The sequence below is a fragment of the Phaethon aethereus genome (assembly GCF_964289735.1).
Source record: "Phaethon aethereus genome assembly, chromosome: W".
Taxonomy (NCBI): domain Eukaryota; kingdom Metazoa; phylum Chordata; class Aves; order Phaethontiformes; family Phaethontidae; genus Phaethon; species Phaethon aethereus.
Genome location: NC_138581.1, coordinates 28,175,290 through 28,194,662, shown reverse-complemented (window position 1 = coordinate 28,194,662; position 19,373 = coordinate 28,175,290). Strand labels below are relative to the sequence as shown.

Sequence of the window (19,373 nt, the reverse complement as noted above, 5' to 3'; positions counted from 1 at the left end):
TAGAGCTGGTTTTCTTCACAGAAGCTAGTGTGAGACTGTGTTTTGGATTTGGGATGAGAAACCGTTGATAATGTGCTGATGTTTTGGGTTGTTGCTGAGCAGTCAAGGACAGTCCAGCTTCTTGTGCTGGCCTACCAGCGAGCAGGCTGGGGGTGCACGGGGAGCTGGGAGGGGACACAGCCGGGACAGCTGACCCAGGCTGGCCAAAGAGATATTCCCTACCATACGATGTCATGCCCAGTACATAAACTGGAGTTGGCCGGGGGGCGGAAATCGCTGCTCGGGGACGGGCTGTCGATCACAGGGTGGTGAGCAATTGCTGTATTGGGCATCACTTGTTCTTGTACATTCCTTTGTTGGTATTATCATTGTTGTTCCCTTCTTTCTTTCTGTCCTATTAAACCGTGTTTATCTCAACCCACGAGTTTTTTTTTCCCAATTCTCTTCCCCGTCCCACTGCGGGAGAGGGAGTGAGTGAGCGGCTACGTGGTGCTTAGTTGCCGGCTGGGGCTAAACCACGACACTCCACCAGAGCATGATCATTGGAGCCCAGGCTGCCTCCAATCTTGACGTTGCCAATTGGCTCACTTGCGTTGGTGACCAACAGGTCCAGTATGGCATCCCCTATGGTAGGGCTGTCTATTACCTGGCCTAAGAAGTTATCCTGCATGCACTCCAGGAATCTCCTGGATTGCCTGCAGCTCGCCAAAGTTGCAAGCAGCGGCACAGGAAGAAACAGACAGGCCCAGTCTATTAATTCATGGCTCCGTGACTGGTGTCACTGACACAGTTTTGGGTTTTTTGAGCCCTTTTGAGCCCTTGGAGGGACACACTAACACTTCGTGTTTGATTCATGGCACAACAGGAGGCTATTATCACTCCAATTCTTGACCATTCTGTTGACCTGGTAATAGTCTATCTCTGCTGTTTCCTTCTGGCTGATCAGTTGGAGTTGTCAGTGACAGTGACATTATACATTTCCTACCTGTCTGATGTGGCTCTTCAGCAGCCCTGCAAGTGTGTCCAGAAGTCCCAGACCTCTTCCCCATCTGCCTCATCAAATGACTACTGATCCATTCAGGGTGTGAATGGACATTGTCCTGGTTTCAGCCAGGATAGAATTAATTTTCTTCACAGAAGCTAGTGTGAGGCTATGTTTTGGATTTGGGATGAGAAAATGTTGATAACATGCTGATGTTTTGAGCTGTTGCTAAGTAGTCAAGGACAGTCCAGCTTCTCGTGCTGGCCTGACAGCGAGAAGGCTGGGGGTGCACAGGGAGCTGGGAGGGGACACAGCCAGGACAGATGACCCAGGCTGACCAACGATATATTCCATACCGTATGACATCATGCTTGGTATATAAAGTTGGGACGAAGAAGAAGGAAGGGGTGGAGGGACGTTCAGAGTTATGGCGTCTGTCTTCCCAAGAAACCATTATGCGTGATGGAGCCCTGCTTTCCTGGAGATGGCTGAACACCTGCCTGCCCATGGGGAGCAGTGAATGAATTCCTTGTTTTGCTCTGCTTGCGTGCGCGGCTTTTGCTTTACTTATTAAACTGTCTTTATCTCAAACCATGAGTTTCCTCACTTTTACTCTTCCGATTCTCTCCCCCGTCCCACCGTGGGGGAGTGAGCGAGCGGCTGCATGGTGCTTGGTTGCCGGCTAGGGCTAAACCATGGCAGACATGTAATCAACAATCTTGCCTCTTTCCACATTTCACTTCCCCAGCCTGGGCACCCACTTTATCAGGAGACATATGATCTTCTCTTCCAACTTGGGCAAAGGATTTGCTTTGCTGTCTCAAAACGAACAGGCTGTCATCTCATCCTGAGGTTTTTTGACACCTGCATATTTGTATTCTTACATTCAAATTTTGTATGTTGGCCTTCTTACACATTCTGTCAGTGAATAAAAAAGAAAATATATTCACATCTTGCAAACTGCATTTTTGCATAGCCCTCATGACTGTTATATTTTTTTAATGGTTGGTTGAGATCGTTGTTGGCTTGAGAGCTTAACTTTTTGTTGTCTGTGGTTCCTGAAGTATTTACTAAGGTCCTGGTGACAACTATGACCCATCTTCACCTTTGGTTTGGTTTTCTTTTTTGGTGGTGGTGGTTGTTTTTTGTGGTGTGGGTTTTGGGGGGGTGGTGTTTGTTTTTGTTTCTGGTTTTTGGGTGTTTTTTTTTTTTTTTTAAATAGCAATTAGACCTATGAAATCTAATGGGTAATCTGGATGATTTGTCATTTCAGGGGTTTCTTGGCTTGAAGCTGCTATCTGGCAAGTATTGACTCTGTAGTTTCCTGCATTTTAGAACCCAACATCTGTGGGTTAAATAGATTCCTTGGAAATTCAAAATAAAGTTAGAGGAAGTGGTATTAAAATCAAAAGACTGATCAAATCAAAAAGATCAAATCAAAAGACTAATCAAAAGTTAGGCTGATTTGGCTGAATCATATAGAGAAGCAAATGATGGAATTGAACAGTTCAGTACACAAAAATGATATGAGCTTTCAAAAAGATCACAAGCAGAAACCATCCATATGAAAGGGGAAAAAAAAGAGCTTGAAGGGGAAAAAAAGAGCTTGAAGATGATGTATGTAAAGTCAGTCATTTGACATTGAAAACTTAGAGGTTTTTCCTATTAAACCAAGGAATAATAGAGTCTATGAATGCTCCTTACAGGAAATTATTATTGATTATAAAATTTGAAGACTTAATGAAGCCATAGTGAGAATACCATTACTATCTGGGTATGTTCTTGCAAAAATAGTTAGTGTATTGGAAAATAAAATTATATTTTCCTTAGTTTTATTATCTAATTTAAGTTTCATTATTGTCACATTTTCTTATAAATACTAGCCTATGCATAATGAAGAATACTCACTATCCAGCACAAACAGAAGGATACCATGGTCTTTGTTTTTCAAAAGTGTAACAGAAAAAGGGGTTTTAATGCATATGAATCTCTCCTATCACAGTTCCTTGTGAAACTGAACCGAATGTGAGAAGTAACTTCAGATTCATACCTGTATGAGAGTAAGCAGATTCAGGCCATAAGAGCAAATTTTCAGCTCTGCTGAAATCAGTGACAGCATTTTACTTGAGTTTAGTAGAACTGGCTTTCTTCTTAAACATTCTTCTTTTATCTAAGGATATATGACTTAATTGTTTTTTTCCTATTTGTATTTTATATTAAAAAAATTAGAAGACCAATACTTCCTGTGTATTGCACAGACTTCCTTGTGTTGAGTTCTAAACTACATTTTAAAGGTATTTGGGCAAATTTGGGTTTTCTCACTAAATAAGCCTGAGCCCTGTCTGCTTGCTTTGAGGAATAATTTTTCAGGAACTTCACTAGGGTTAGGTTCAGGCTTTGTCCTAAATGCAGAAATAAGAAGTTTGTTTCCTTACATACGTAAAAGGCAGGAAATGTACAGTAAAAAAATCTTTCTCTCTGTTTTTGTGTCATCTTATAGCTTTGTGACATACAAAACCAAATTATATTTCAACACATTTTATATGACTGCTGATTTGATTACCTCCCACTCTCCAAACAGCAAATGGGAAATCATTGAGAGCTTTACATGCATATAGAATAGCAGAGTTTGAACCACCTTGGTGAGATCAATGCATATGAACATTTAAGTTCACAATTAGAGCTTAATCCCGCAAACTGCTGCACACCTAGTACCTTTAAAAATCAGAGGAATTCCATATGGTCACAGCAGTCTACATGCAGAGAGTTTACTGGATTTGTTCCAAATTTTAAGCTTTGTTATTTTGTCTATGGATTTGGCTTACAGACAGACCTTAACTCTGTTAGCACTGAAAGGTATATGTCTCATGATCAGACCCTATGTGATAACCCATTTGAAAACAGTCCTTATATGTTATTTTTAACAGAAATTTCTGGTGGTCTGAAATTAGTAAATATTTGGGTTAAAAATTAAAGCATAAAGGTAGTATCTTTTAATCTGTTTTCACTCACCATTCAAAATAATGGAAATTATTCTGAAACATACTGCAAGGAAATCAGTATAAATCCTCTAAAATCAAAGGCATTGTAAGAGTGTTCTCATATCAGTAGCCATATCATAGTGTTGCATATTCAAAATATGAAGGTGTAATTAATGAATTGACTGCTGCTATTATTAGCTATGCTGCAGAAAACATTTTAATTCCATTTTCAGCTCTGGATACTAACATGTTAACTACACAAAAACTCATTGAGCTTCTGTATTTGAAAGATCATATCTAAAATGATGAAAATTCTCCTTTCAAGACATTTTAACTTTTGGCAACAATATGTTTTTAGTTTTAGTTTGTTACAGTGTACTCTTAAGACACATATAATCACTAGAAGATAACGAGAAGGAAACTATAATGGCGGTTCATAAGATTTTTTTTTGTGTGTAATAATTGAGAGTTATAGTTTTTAATTAGAATCAAAGTTTAAATAGTAGGAGTTACAATTAATATTGTTTAGTTGACAAGTATGAGACTGTAAGAGGATTCCAATATATTCAAAAAGTAAAAGTGTTTTGTATCAGTAGCACTCTGTAGACACGCTGCTATAACCTCGTAACAGCATGGTAGACTGCTTTATGGAGCTAGTGATTACAAAGATCCACTTTAACCATTCTTTTTTTTTACTGGCAGGTGTCCCACTGGCCTGAGGCCAGCATCTGTGAGTGTACTGCAGCTTGTGGTTTATACCAGTGTAAAAATGCTGACACCAGCTGGCTGCATATAATTAAGCTGATTGTGGTCTGACAGCTTGAACTATGATACAGATATGTGATAAATACACAAAATACCTTGCAAATTTGATTCTCTGACATATTTTATCTACTTTTTTTCTCCTTAACAGATATGATATCTGCACTTATAAAAACAAGCCTTGTGGAACGCTAGGTAAGATTATAAAGAGAAATTTCAGCTTGTATTTGCTGTTTGTTTCCTTGCTTTATATTTGGCTATTAATTTATTGTCTGATTTGGTTTTTTTAAATTTATGCTTTCAAAATTTTGCAGTTTTATAAACATGAATAATAAAGGGTAACCTAGATGGTTTTTATGCTTTGATAGATTGCTAGAAGTTTAAACTAAGTGAGCTGCTGATGGGCTTTTCTTCTCTGGCAGCTGTAATGCTGATAAAATCTAGCAGGTGACTCAAACTTACCAAGCAATAATTAGAGGAGAGGTATTAGTGTTTATTTCTATTTAACCTGCCTCCATGACCAATTTAAAAAAAAAAACAAATAAAAGTCCATAAGAAATTTTAAACAAAAAAACCACAACAACAGAAACACCCACCAAAAACCACAACCCCCCCAAAAACACCCTACAAAAGAAACAGGCTTCGAGATTTACACTGCTGGTCTGTTGTACACAAGGAGTACAGCTTCAGACTGTTACTTTCACAGACTTAGAGAAAAATAACAGTGATATAAATTACAGTAATATTGAACTCCTTAAAACAGTGCTTTGACATTGGAGAAACACAAGCAACCTTGAGTGCAGGATGCAGAACTGTTGTTTTCTCCATACCTAAGTTATTTACTGTACTATAGTTGTTACCTTTAGTAGTGCTTTAATATATGAACGAAACATTATTCAAAGAGTATATTTTCTTTTCAATTTGGATCCTTTCATATAAGTCTCTTTCTCAGAATTAATTAAAGATATAATTCTAATTCAGTTAGTTCAGGTTATTGACACTTTTCTCATAATCAGAGCTCATAATTTTATTTGCTTTGCCTTTCCCTGTATTACTGTATGCTTTGCTAGCCTTAACTCATGTTGATTTTTTTACAAGTCTTGCTCAAGTCAGCATGATGCTTGTGGCACAGGGAAGTAGTTTACATGGGGAAAGATCAGAATTTTGCCTGTTGTAAATATAAACAATACCCACAGCATGTTTTAGTAAAAGTCAAATGATGATGAATTTCTAAATGTAATTGATTTTCTTTTAATATCCGTGTGGAAGAGACAAAACTGAAGAGACTGTCTATATTGATGTCATATAATTGTCTTTGCAACTGTAGTCTTAAAAGAAGAACGTTTTAAAGGGCGTACATTCACCGATGAACTATTTGATATGTGATTTTTTTAACGCAGATCATTAGTGTACTATTTCTTACTGTATCAGACTTTGGCATAAAGGCAAATGCTGCTTCATTTGAATCCAGCATAACAGGGGATAGACTTAAAAAAAAAAAAAAATCACATATGGTATCAGTTCCAACTCACTGTTATGGGACCCTTGGCAACAGAACCATGACACTTTATTTGCACTATAGGCATTGAATGGGAGAAGAGACAAGGCCCTGTGGCCCTCTTTTGCAAGGCATTTAATATGCTTAAGTCCCACTGACCTCCAGTAACTAAAGTTAAGCATATATTTAAGGTGTGAACAGAAGTCTCAGGTCTCAAAAGGTCTGAAGAAACCTGAATCATTGGTGTTCTAGGTAGAAACAGAAGTAAAGGATTTACTGTGGCATAGATGTCTCTCTCCTATTCCAGTTTCCTAAAATAGCTCATCTTGCATGGAAACTCTTAGAAAAGATAGTCCTCAGATGTCTTTGCAGCACCTCTGTGGCTCCAGTGAAGAACAACTTTTTTTAAAATCTGAGCCATAGACTGGGTTCTGGACTTGATCTCTGCCACTTTCTGCAAGCATGATATGGAATTGTAAATCATTAATCTGGTCCTGTAAGTCACTGAAGCGAGCGCTCAGTTATAAGATCTGAAGATAGAGGTGACTTCATCACTCAAATGTAGCAAAATTTGCAGGGGAACATGACAGTTGTTATGTAAGTATTGCCATGTTGTCTTCAGAATGTCCTACTTGATTAGAAAAGCATAGTTCAGGCAGGTGAACTGTAATTATTGTATTTTCTACAGCTTGCACAATGCAAACAAATTACAGATTTTTCTTAATGGATAGTCGTTTTTCTTCTGGTGTTTCATCCTGTCCTCAGTGGTTGTGTCTACACTGGTGATTTGATTTAGAGCAGTAGTACTGTTTTGATGCAAATGCTACAGACACACATTGTTGCCTTTTGCCCATGTCAGTTTGGTTATCAGAGTATGTTTTGGTATGTGCAAACTAGATTTGTTTTGGAGAAAATGAAGTCAGAACACATACTCCCCAAATGTTCCATATGTGCCTACAGGAGACGTTAAGGTCTAAATCACATGGGCTGTATTCTCATGATATCCTGTAATATTTTTTCCTTTTGAAAGCTTTGAACCACATATGTAGTGAATATGTTCGGCCTATGGGATTAAACTAGTCCAAAGTAGAATGTCCAAAACACATACAAAAATATGTGAGGAGCCTCAATATCAGTGCTTCACTCTGCTGACCAACTCCTATGGCTTCAAATTACTTGCTAATGTGGACACAGCCAAGAAGCACTTGTCATCTTATTAATCGCTTCTGTTAGTCTAAACAGAATAATTTGACATAGTACTTTTTCCAGTCATTGTTTTGTTATAGTGTAGTTAACTGAGCAGGTAATTTCCTTAAAGAAAGGATTACTGCTTTTTTTAGATAAGAAACCCTAGGGAGGAATATGTTAAATAAATCTGATGTTTAGAGCTTTCTCTAGCGGCAGCAAATTATGTCGGCAGTATGTTGTGTGATACTCTGTTGCTGAAGAATGTATAAGATAAGGAAGAGCTTTCTCTCTCTAAAGAAAGTTTCTAAAGGCACTTGTAATACAGTAAGGTTTTAATTCCAGAAGATGATGGGTGATAAATGGAAAATACTTAAATGGTTAAATGAATGCTTGTTATTAACATGTCTTTTCTCTCTTCATTGATGCATTCAGTTTTGCTTTTATAATTTTTTTAAATGTACCATGTGGGGCTTTTTGTAGCTAAAAAAGTTTCTTGTGTGTTTTTATGAACCCACTAAACTTAAACATTTCTTTAGAAAAATAATGTGGATACATTTTACTTTCTTCAGGCTCAAGCATGTTAAAATAGAAATGTTTTCTTGAATTTCCTCTCCTGGCTCAAGTTACTAGGTGGTCCCAAGTTACCAGAAGTAAAATTTATAAATCTAACCCCTAGTCTAGACATTTTCCAGCACTGACTGCAGTTCAAAAAATATTAATGTCTAGCTTGCAAGGTGAAATTCCCCCCAGTGATTTTTGCAAATGACTAGAAAGTTAACCTTTTGCCAACTGCTCCTTCTGTGCATAGAGATTATTTAAAAGAATCCAGGCATTTATAACGAGGGCTTTTAAGACTGAAACACCTTGGCATGACCTTTGTGTCTCCTTCTGTTTATTCAGGCTTGGCCTCTGTGGCTGGAATGTGTGAGCCTGAAAGGAGCTGCAGCATTAATGAAGACATTGGCCTAGGTTCAGCTTTTACCATTGCACATGAGATTGGTCACAAGTGAGTGAGTTTAAAAAACGAATACGTTTTAATATATCACCTTTTTAATATTAGTTTAATAATAGATATTATTTTTCCTGCATGGCTGTACCATCTCTATTTTGGTGCTCCATGTTTCTGTATATAGTATTCATGAGTGGCAGTACATTTTATTTAGTATATATTTCTAAGGGCTTTAACTTTAGTACTGAAGACTCATTGTTTACCCTTTGATTTCAGATTCCAGTTTAATCTGTGCTTTTGAGATTTGGCTCACAACCTTCCTATTCAGTTTCATATTTTAAAATATTTGGCTTTGAAAATTTTCTCCCCCCCTTTGTCTACCTTTCTTTATGAAAAAAAGTGGTTAAAAGGTAATTTTTTTTCTTTTTGTTATTTTGTCTTACATATAATTCAAACTATTTTAATTAAAACATTGATTGTCAATATTCATACACTTTTAGTCATCTTTCACTCAAGCATGAAATATATAAAAGTCATAGAATCACTTGTTACATTTTAAGCACCAGCATATCATTTTAAAGAGCATGTTATGAGACTGATAAAATACGAGTAGGGTTTGGTCTGGACATATTTCAGGTCTTCCTTCAAAAGACAGCATTGTTAGTACGTTGTGATGACTCTAAAAATACTAGGCACCTTCTATTAACAAGAAGTTTCCTTCTTTGTTTACGTGGGTTGACCAACACTAAGTTACGGATGACATGTTTTTCCAATCATTAGCTGATGCAACTGCTAAAAGTTCCAATGCAGACTGAAATGGAAACTATCAATCTGTTGATCAAAAGCAGTAGTTGGAAGTAAACACTTATTTCCAGCCCACCTATCATGCGAGATAATCACTGGGCAAGTATGATCTCATTTATACTATGTATGAAAAAAACACTGTAGTTGCACTGAAGTAGATGAATTCTAGAATCCAAAAGCAACTGTGTAAGAACTGAACAAAATTAATTCAAAACACGTGTAATTATCATCTTCATTTCCTTCCTCCTTTACTTGCATGAACTGAAAAAGATAGGATAAAGGAAAATATATTTCCACTATTGAGGAAAGAGCTCCTCCAAATCATTAATAGTCCTGCAATTCTTGTTAATAACATCTCTTATAGTAATATGTGACCTTGCTGTGAATTTAAGTCACATGTTTAACAAAAAAACCTACAATATCACATCTTCATTCTAATCTGTATGTCATGCAACTACATCTTTTATGCAGGTTATTCCACAGATACATGAAAATAATTTAAATACATGCAGCTATCTTATCATGTAAAGTTGGCATGATGACAACAATTGCTTTGAAGAGTTTAAACTTTGATTAGAATCTGAGAAAAACAATTTAGCCATTGTATATAACCTGTGATCATAGGATTATTTTTTTTTTACCATCTGTGTTTTCTTCAGTCCATATCTTTTGGCTTCTTTTATATAAGGTCTTTTAAAATTCTGAAACCTCAGCTCTTTGAGGCTTTCACCTCCTCCTGTAGCTTGCATGACATGTCAGATGCTGGTTTGAAACACAAATAGAAATCATATTCATTAGATTTTATCTGATGCACAGTGATTAAAGAAAGTTGCACTGCAAGCACGGTGTTAAATGAACGTACCATGTAGATAAAGCTGAAGGAAGGAGGAAGGGGGAACATTTGGAGTTATGGCGTTTGTCTTTCCAAGTAACCGTTACCCATGATGGAGCTCTGCTTTCCTGGAGATGGCTGAACACCTGCCTGCCCATGGGAAGTAGCGAATGAATTCCTTGTTTTGCTTTGTTTGCGTGCGTGGCTTTTGCTTTACCTATTAAACCGTCTTTATCTCAACCCATGCGTTTTCTCTGGTTTACTGTTCCGATTCTCTCCCCCATCCCACTGTGGGGGAGTGAGCAAGCAGCTGTGTGGTGCTTAGTTGCTGGCTGGGGTTAAACCATGACAAAACCTTCAGTAAAAGCTGGAAAGAATATGTGGGCAAAAAATCTTCAAGGCTTTTAACATTTTGTGCTACCCACTCATCACCCCCCATTCACCCATAATGTGACTGTCTCTCTGACTAAATCAAGCAAGTTATTACTTTCTCTCAACTTCCTGCTTCCTTGAGTGGGTATTATTAATTAATGTACTAGAAGATACTTGCATATGTGAGTAAAATAATAGTTTCAAGGAGCATTGTAAACTTTTTTCTATGGCTGTGCCACAATGATTGCTTTTCTCTTCAGTAGGAAATACATAGGAAATAGGAAATTTGCTTCATTGTCAAATGAAAAATAGAAGCATTTAAGTGACATGGCTATACTGAATATATAACATACACTAAAAAACCACTCAAATTAGAATTGGAGGATTGCATTTTTAGAGATCATGTTTTTATTAATTATATACTTGCTGTGGAATACTGTTTTTGTTAAAAGATGTTGAACTGAGGAATAAAATTCTCTTGTGATTAAAAGAGAACAGTAATGGTAATACACATATTCTGGTAGATTCTTCACAATTTCTCTAAAATTGACTGTCTAAGATCCTCTGATGGGAAGTATGACTCAACTTGTTATTAGTTTCTAGTAGTTTATTAAATTATAAAGTGATGAGAAGTCATCCAATCTGACTTTCTGTATATTGCAGTGTATTAAATTTAACTCATTTACCCTTGTATTGATCCAAGTAACTTGCATTTGGTTGAAGAATAGTATCCAGATAAGCACTTAGTCTTGAAGACTGAGAGACTGAGAGTGTGAATGTGATTATTATGGTCAGTCATACTTTCTGTTAAATATTTATAAGTAATTTTTAAAATATGTTTTTGGCTTCTGTTCATTACCACTTGTAAGTTTTTATTATAGTTTTGATATTTGTATAACCCAGTTTTGGTGTGGATAAGCTGTGTGTAGTTCAGACTCATAACTAGCTGTTTTCATAGAAGATGACCATACACTCTGATTAACTGTGTGTTTGTTTCTTGAGGGCATAAAGAAGGTGTTAGATTAACAGTTTTATGGTTGTTTTTCCCTATGCATGGTTCTGCAAACAGCCTTGTATTGCTCTTAATACTTCTGTGAATCAGATAAAATTCAGAGTGAGCCTTTCAGTCTTCAGAGTAGTGTCTCTAGAAATTTGATTTATGATGCTTGACTTTCAGGATGCTGAAGAAATGCTTAAGATTTCTAGTAAGCAAAAATCACAACCAGTGATTTCTCATGGCAGAAGTGAGAATTGAATGTGTATCCCCTGCATTGTCAAACAAAGTTTGACTTGCTCTTCTTAGTGAAGAAAGGAACTATTTGCCAGCTTGAATATGCTCTTCTGTCCAAGTATCTGGCTGCAAAGAGGGCCTGAGCCTGTCGGTTGTACCAGAGACCAGCGGAGACACCACCTGCGTGCGGTGCAACCAGGTGAGCGACCTGCTCAGCCTGGTAGCAGAGCTGAAAGAGGAAGTGGAGAGGCTGAGGAGCATTAGGGAGTGTGAGAGAGAGATAGATTGGTGGAGCCACACCCTGCCATCCCTGAAGCAGGGGCAGCTGGTGGAGGCTCCACAAGCAGCAGGGGATTCCCTGCCCTCTTGCTGCCAGGCAGAAGAAGGGGACCTAAGAGATGAGGGGAAATGGAAGCAGGTCCCTCCTCGGAGAGGCTGGCGAATCCCCTCCTGGCCTCCCTCACCGTCCCAGCTGCCCTTACACAACAGGTATGGGGCTCTGGAACGTGAGGGACAGAAACATGAGGACCCTGACGAAGGTCCGTCCAAGGGGGTGCCTAGGGTGAGTCCGCCAGCCCCATGCATCAAGACATCCTCTGTTAAGAAAAAAAGGAGGGTAATTGTCGTAGGCGACTCCCTTCTGAGGGGTACAGAGGGCCCAATATGTCGACCAGACTCAACTCACAGGGAAGTCTGCTGCCTCCCTGGGGCCTGGGTGAGAGATGGCACCAGGAAACTCCCTGGTCTGGTTCGGCCCACTGATTACTACCCGCTGTTGGTCCTACAGGTTGGCAACGATGAGGTTGCGCTAAGAAGCCCAAAGGCAGTCAAAAAGGACTTGAGAGCACTGGGGCGACTGGTCGATGGAGCGGGAGCAGAGGTAGTGTTTTCATCAATCCCTTCAGTGACAGGGAAGAATGCTGAAAGGAACAGGAAAGCACACCTGATCAACACATGGCTCAGGGGCTGGTGCCATCATCAGAATTTTGGGTTTTTTGACCACGGGGCGGTTTACACGACACTGGGCCTCCTGGCAGCAGATGGAGTGCAACTGTCTCCAAGGGGCAAAAGGATTCTTGCTTATGAGCTGGCAGGCCTCATCGAGAGGGCTTTAAACTAGATTTGAAGGGGGAAGGGGATAAAACCAGGCTCACTAGAGATGAGCCTAGGGGTGGCGTGCCAGAGTTGAAATCGATAGCCCAGCTCAGGTGCATCTACACCAATGCACGCAGCATGGGCACCAAACAGGAGGAGCTGGAAGCCATTGTGCAGCGCGACAGCTATGATGTAGTTGCCATCACAGAAACATGGTGGGATGCTTCTCATGACTGGAGTGCTGCAATGGATGGCTATAAGCTCTTCAGAAGGGATGGGCAAGGAAGGAGAGGTGGTGGGGTGGCTCTGTATGTTAGGGAGTGTTTTGATTGCATAGAAATCAATGATTGTGAAGACCACGTAGAGTGCTTATGGATAAGGATGAGGGGGAAGGCCAATGAGGCAGACATCCTGCTGTGAGTCTGTTACAGACCACCCAACCAGGACGAGGAGACAGATGAGACATTCTATAAGTGACTGGCAGAAGTTTCGCATTCGCTGGCCCTTGTTCTTGTGGGGGACTTCAATCTACCGGACATCTGCTGGAAGTATAACACGGCAGAGAGGAAACAATCTGGGAGGTTTCTGGAGTGTGTGGAGGATAACTTCCTGACACAGCTGGTGAGTGAGCCCACCAGGGGAGGTGCCTTGCTGGACCTGCTGTTTACAAACAGAGAAGGACTGGTGAGAGATGTGGTGGTCGGAGGCCGTCTTGGGCTTAGCGACCATGACATGATAGAATTCTCAGTTGTGATCGAAGTAAGGAGAAGGGTCAGCAAAACTGCTACCATGGACTTCTGGAGGGCAGACTTTGGCCTGTTCAGGTCACTGGTTGAGAGAGTCCCTTGGGAGACAGTCCTGAAGGACAAAGGGGTCCAGGAAGGCTGGACAGTCTTCAAGAAGGAAATCTTAAAGGCACAGGAGCAGGTGGTCCCCATGTGCCGTAAGAAGAGCTGGCGGGGAAGGCGACCGGCCTGGCTGAACAGGGAGATTTTGCTGGGACTCAAGGAAAAGAGGAGAGTTTATCACCTCTGGAAGAAGGGGCAGGCAACTCATGAAGAGTACAAGGATCTCGTTAGGTCAAGCAGGGACAAAATTAGAAAGGCAAAAGCCCAGCTAGAGCTCAGTCTGGCTACAGTCGTAAAGGATAATAAAAAATGCTTCTACAAATATATTAACAACAAAAAGAGAGGCAAGGAGAATCTCCATCCCTTACTGGATATGGCAGGGAACATTCTCTCCAAGGACGAGGACAAGGCTGAGGTGCTTAATGCCTTCTTTGCCTCAGTCTTTAATAGCCAGTCCAGGTATCCGCAGGGTATTCAGCCCCCTGAACTGGAAGATGGGGATGGAGAGCACAATAACCCACCCATAATCCAGGAGGAAGCAGTTAAGGACCTGTTAAGCCACCTGGACACCCACAAGTCTATGGGGCCTGATGGGATCCACCCGAGAGTACTGAGGGAGCTGGCGAAGGAGCTTGCCAAGCCACTCTCCATCATTTATCAGCAGTCCTGGTTAACAGGGGAGGTCCCAGAAGACTGGAGGCTTGCCAATGTGACACCCATCTACAAGAAGGGCCGGAAGGAGGGTCCTGGGAACTACAGGCCTGTCAGCCTGACCTCCGTACCGGGGAAGATTATGGAGCGGTTGGTCTTGAGAGTGCTCACAGGGCATGTGAAAGACAGCCAAGGGATCAGGCCCAGCCAGCATGGGTTCATGAAAGGCAGGTCCTGCTTGACCAACCTGATCTCCTTTCCATATGGCGGGAGCAGGGAGAAAAGGCTTTTGGCTAAAGTAACTTCTGCAGTCAGAATTGTCTTGATTTATGGAAGATGTAATGAATTGAAATTCAGAGCAGTTTGGCAGTCATATCTTCATGAAGAGAAGGTGCAAGGAATAGTAAGGAAATATTGTAGTCTAATGAAGTAAATTGGTTGCAAGATGAAAAAGAAAAATAATATTTCCTAGCATGTATTTAGTTCTGAATTAGTTCATACGGCTAATATGTGCCTGCGATTGTACCATATTTTTTATGTCTTTTTTATTCTGTATGCAAAGTAGAAAAATAGCATAAATACCCCTACTGCCCATATGAGAAAGTTGGTCTTCAGTGCTGGAGTAGAAATTTCTAATCTAGGAAAATGTTAACCTAGAGGTACTTTCAGAAGCTGGTTGTCTTTTCCTCATTCTTCAGTTATCAGAGAGCTTCATGTTTGATCAGTCAAATCTCAGCTGCATTATAGGACCTGAGTTTGAGTGAGATATTTTCCAGAAGAAATACATCTCCAAGGAATATATGATGTATTGCACAACTATTAGGAAAATATTCCAATCTGAGGTAATAGGGACACATATACCAAACTTCAAAATATGAAGCACAACCAGGATGAATTGTACTAGCACCACTTCCCATCAGCTCTTCCATAAACAGATCTCAAGTTGATGGTGTCGTCATTGTTTCATCTATGATGATAATGTCTTCCATCTTCAACTATAGCAGGGCTTACACAATCTCAAATCTACATTGTATGAACACCTCATCACCAGCCAGAACAAGTTAAAACTTGTCCTTGCTAGATGATGACTCAAATTTTTAAGCACAGTTTAAGTAACTTTTTTTTAGTTAAGGGAGTAATTTGACTGGAAAAGCCACATAAGACTATATATATATTTTTTCTCTTCTTTTTTGTTAAAGAAACATTGTTTTAGGTCTGCCTTTGTAATACTGCAGGTATAAAAGCAGACAACTAATACTAAAAAAAAAATCTTCATTGGGACTTTAATAATGTATTGTGCATTATAAAATGAAATGTCATAAACAGACTAGAAAAACAATTCTGGTTTCTGTGATACATTTATATTTAAAATAGGGAAAAGGTTTGTATCTGTGTAAAAAAGTATTTGAAGTATAAAATTAATACTAAAATAATTTGTCTAACATTAAAACATTCTAATCAAGGAAAAGGAATGTAATAACATTTCACAGATCTTAACAGAAGTGTAAGAATAAATGGGGTGAAGAGGAAGGTTATAGAAACCTTCAGGGCATCATGAATTTCCTTTGGAAATTTGAGCTCAGAAATTTGCCTCCTGATTAGAGGCAATACTTTCCACTTTGACCTACAGCATAGAGACCCATTGCAGTCATACTCCAGCTTTGTGTAGCACACAAACCTTACTTGATGTTACTCTTGTGGAATGAAAGCTGGATAGCTATGGCAATGTAAACCAGGAGAAATTTGTGCTCTACTTTTTCTAATATTCCCATAGAAGTCTGCATTTCCCCATAAGAAAGTTCAGGTTTCTGAATAAGCTACATTTTTTCAGTAAATTAGAATTTGCTGTGCTTTTAAGAGCTCCATATGTTATTGAATACTAAATTATGCTAATACATCAAAATTGTATTTGATTGGGTGTTTGATCATCAGCCATAACTCAAAGAGAAGTATGACGTTTAGGAAATAAATGGGGAAAAATGTTATGCTAAAAGTATGCTAAAATTATGTTTAATTTCATGGCAGGTATGCTTGCTATAAAGCTACCATTATTCAATTAGTTTGTTTCCCAAATTTTCAGGGAAGTAATATATTTCACTAAAGTCAAAGTTGTAAATTCTTTATTACTTCAGAATAAAGGATTAGGGATGCTCCAAACCATGTAACAATCTGTAAATGCAGGAAATCATCAGTTAAGGTTAAAATCCACATTAAGACATGGAAATATATAGTAAAGTAACTTGAACCCTCCCTTGAGGAGAACAATGCAGTATCAGGTAGTTTCAATAAATGCTATCAATGTTTGTGATCTCAAACTGTTGTCCCAAATATGAGTTCTTCCATCCGGTGTGCAGAGAGACGAAAAACACACAGAGCCGAGATATTTGCTTTTATTCCAAATCTGCGCAGAGTTGGGTGCTAGGTGGTAGGCCCACAAAGCTAGCACACCTCAGTTAACACACAGAAAATATTTATACACTTCGAGCAACAGTTACCAGTGTTTTTTAAAAGTTGGCTCTGTTACCCTTGTTCCCATTGGTTCTCACAAGCCTCGTCTCCACTTAAAGTCACAGCATCCTTCTTTTTTTCTAGGCATGCTCAGTGAGGAAGGGGCTTTTGTGAAGAGGAGGCTTTCCCCACCCAGGGACAGGTTTCTAATATGCCAATTATATGTTAATTAGATGTTAATTAGGATAGTTCACTCAAGGTTCAGTAGTTGTGTTTCTTTTGTGATTATCTTGTTCCTTCCCTCAAGGTTGCGCCTTGTTAACTGCTCACAGAGACTAATCAATACTCCCAGCTTCATTCCTTGCATACCTTCAACAGATTCCCCCCTTTGAGACTTAGAGAAATAATCAATATTTCAAATAAGTCTCACTTAGATCTTTTCATTCTAAAGTCCCCATCCTTGGGAGGCTTCAGAATCTTCCAAAATTGCTCTATGGTTTCTTCCCATTGCCATATATCTTGTTGGAAATTTTTCTATCCTTTATAGGAAAGCTTTTAGGTCTGAGGAGTTTACTTTCCTCTGTGGTGAGCATGCCTACCTTGCATTAGAGCTATTTGCTTCATTATGAGCCAAACCTTAAAGTACAATATGATTATAAGCAATACACGTAAACATGTTAGTGACAATAAGATCACAATGGGATGTCGCATGACATCAGAGGAGGGCTTCCCACCATCTCTGTTCTCCATCTTTCTTCATTCGGTCCGAAACACGATGTCTCTCTTCTGCCTCATGGTGAACTGTGATTCAAGTCCTTTGTCCATCATCTCAGGTACATCCCAGCAACTGGTGCAGATCCTCATGTTGTAAAATTTTGGGTTTTTTTTTCCTTTTATCAGAGTGATATTCATCCCAATGGGAGTAGGCAACAGATTTTTAACTGAACTATAATTGAATTGTAAGTTAAACTCACATCCTATAATGTTAATAGTTACTAACAGAAGTATTTGAGTGATTACTTATACGAACAGTGATATTATCTACAGCTAAAAAATTACAAAGAGTTCTTATACATACACATCCCTTCTGAATATATAAGTACAGTTCCAGGGATCTCTTCTGGATGTATCTCAAAGTGACAAATATTTTGCTCAGTGTCAAGGAAAATGTCCTGAGTTTTAATGGTGTTACTGTCGCTCCCATACCACACATGCATCAATTTCAAGAGTCTGCCATTTGTTATTGCCTCTTTGGGCCTATACTCTATACTCTAATGGATATAGTACTGTTGTGATTGAATCCTAACGCAGTAGGATCAGGTAGGTGTTTTTTACTGATGCATTCTGTATGGTTAAAACAAAAGCCATGGCTTTATTATTAATAGGGTCATGAGTGAAATTAACTAGATACCACCACGATTGGAATTTTCTTTCAAATTTGGCTGCGTTTTCCCAGATTATTTTTCACATTTCAGTGGGTAAGGTGCCATCTTCTCCTCTTATACTTGCTGCTGTTGTTGATTGCACCCACAGTTGAGCTTGGATGCCACTAAGAGCTAGAGAAATATTACTTTGAGCTACACAAAGTGCATCTAGGATTAATTGGTGGTCCTTTTCAGTAACTCTTTCCCATTGAGGTAATATTTTAGATAAAAGCCACTGATGAGTTCCTAAAGCTGATAGGGAGGACCGTAATGGATGTTCTAGTTTTTTTAGATCATGTGTGGCTGTACTAAGTTTGTTTGCAAGTATTTCAACATTTATGCTTTTTAAGACTCCCAATCCTGTCCCTAAGGTACCAGTTACATCTCTCTCTGCTCGTTTTGAAGGGTAAGGCTCACGTAACCATGCTAACCACCCTGTATAAGATGTACTTATGAATGATGAACTGGTTGGTTTAACTGCAGAGAGATTAATATGCATTAATAGTTCTACTCGTTTGAGGGACCATGACTTGCTGTCATCCTACATATCTGATTACATATGATCCATTTTCAGAGATCAATGGGCATATAGTTTGGGTGGTTGTATAAGTAGTAGTATGAGGTTTAGGGGTAGGTGTTAGCATGACCTTTAAGGATAGTCCGTTTCCATTATCTTTCCCTGTATCTACCCATAAGCATACTACTGCCAGAGGTGTGTCATTGAAGAAGCTAATGTTACAGTAGGGGCCTGAAAAGCAGCTTTCCCTTTCCTTTGACTGAGTTTGATTCGTCATTTTGATGACTATAGAGGTATGTCCCTTTAGATAGTTTGTCACACTACATTCCATAAGAGATTCTGTCACCTGGCTGGTGTAACAGAAATAAGGTACCTATTTGTTTTTGTCATTATATGATTACCAGTGATTGTCAATGTAAGGTTCTGTATTGGCTTTCCCATTGTTCCTGTGTTTCCATCAACTCTGATCACATATGGTATAGAGTGTCTGATTAGCAGTAAAAGCAAGAGTGTCTTCATTAATATTCTTATTGTCATTGTGATTTAGTTTGAAAAGATCAGTGTTACCATGAACCATGTTATAACTATAAACAGTTCGTTAGCCCATAGAATTTTAGAAAGTCTTAGCTTTAGTGCTCCCGTTGGTACAGATGTCCACTGTTCCTCTGGTGGAGCTCCCTTCACTCTCGTGTAGTGGATGCAGGAGCTGATCGCTTCTACTTTTCTTTTAGTGGTTCATCCTTCCAGGTCCAGATGTAAACCCAATCTCCAGGCATGAAGTTATGTACCAA

The 19,373-nt window shown here is 39.1% G+C and overlaps 1 protein-coding gene across 1 annotated transcript in view; it reads left to right on the top strand.

Annotated features, from left to right (window-relative positions):
- LOC309415268 (A disintegrin and metalloproteinase with thrombospondin motifs 6-like) overlaps positions 1-19,373 on the top strand; it is a gene marked incomplete at both ends in the record, with an annotated part of 195,173 nt that overhangs the window by 64,722 nt on the left and 111,078 nt on the right. The window contains 2 exons of the mRNA XM_082012736.1: positions 4,877-4,920; positions 8,312-8,417. Coding sequence (XP_081868862.1) covers positions 4,877-4,920; positions 8,312-8,417 — 150 coding nt within the window. The remainder of the gene's footprint in view (positions 1-4,876; positions 4,921-8,311; positions 8,418-19,373) is intronic.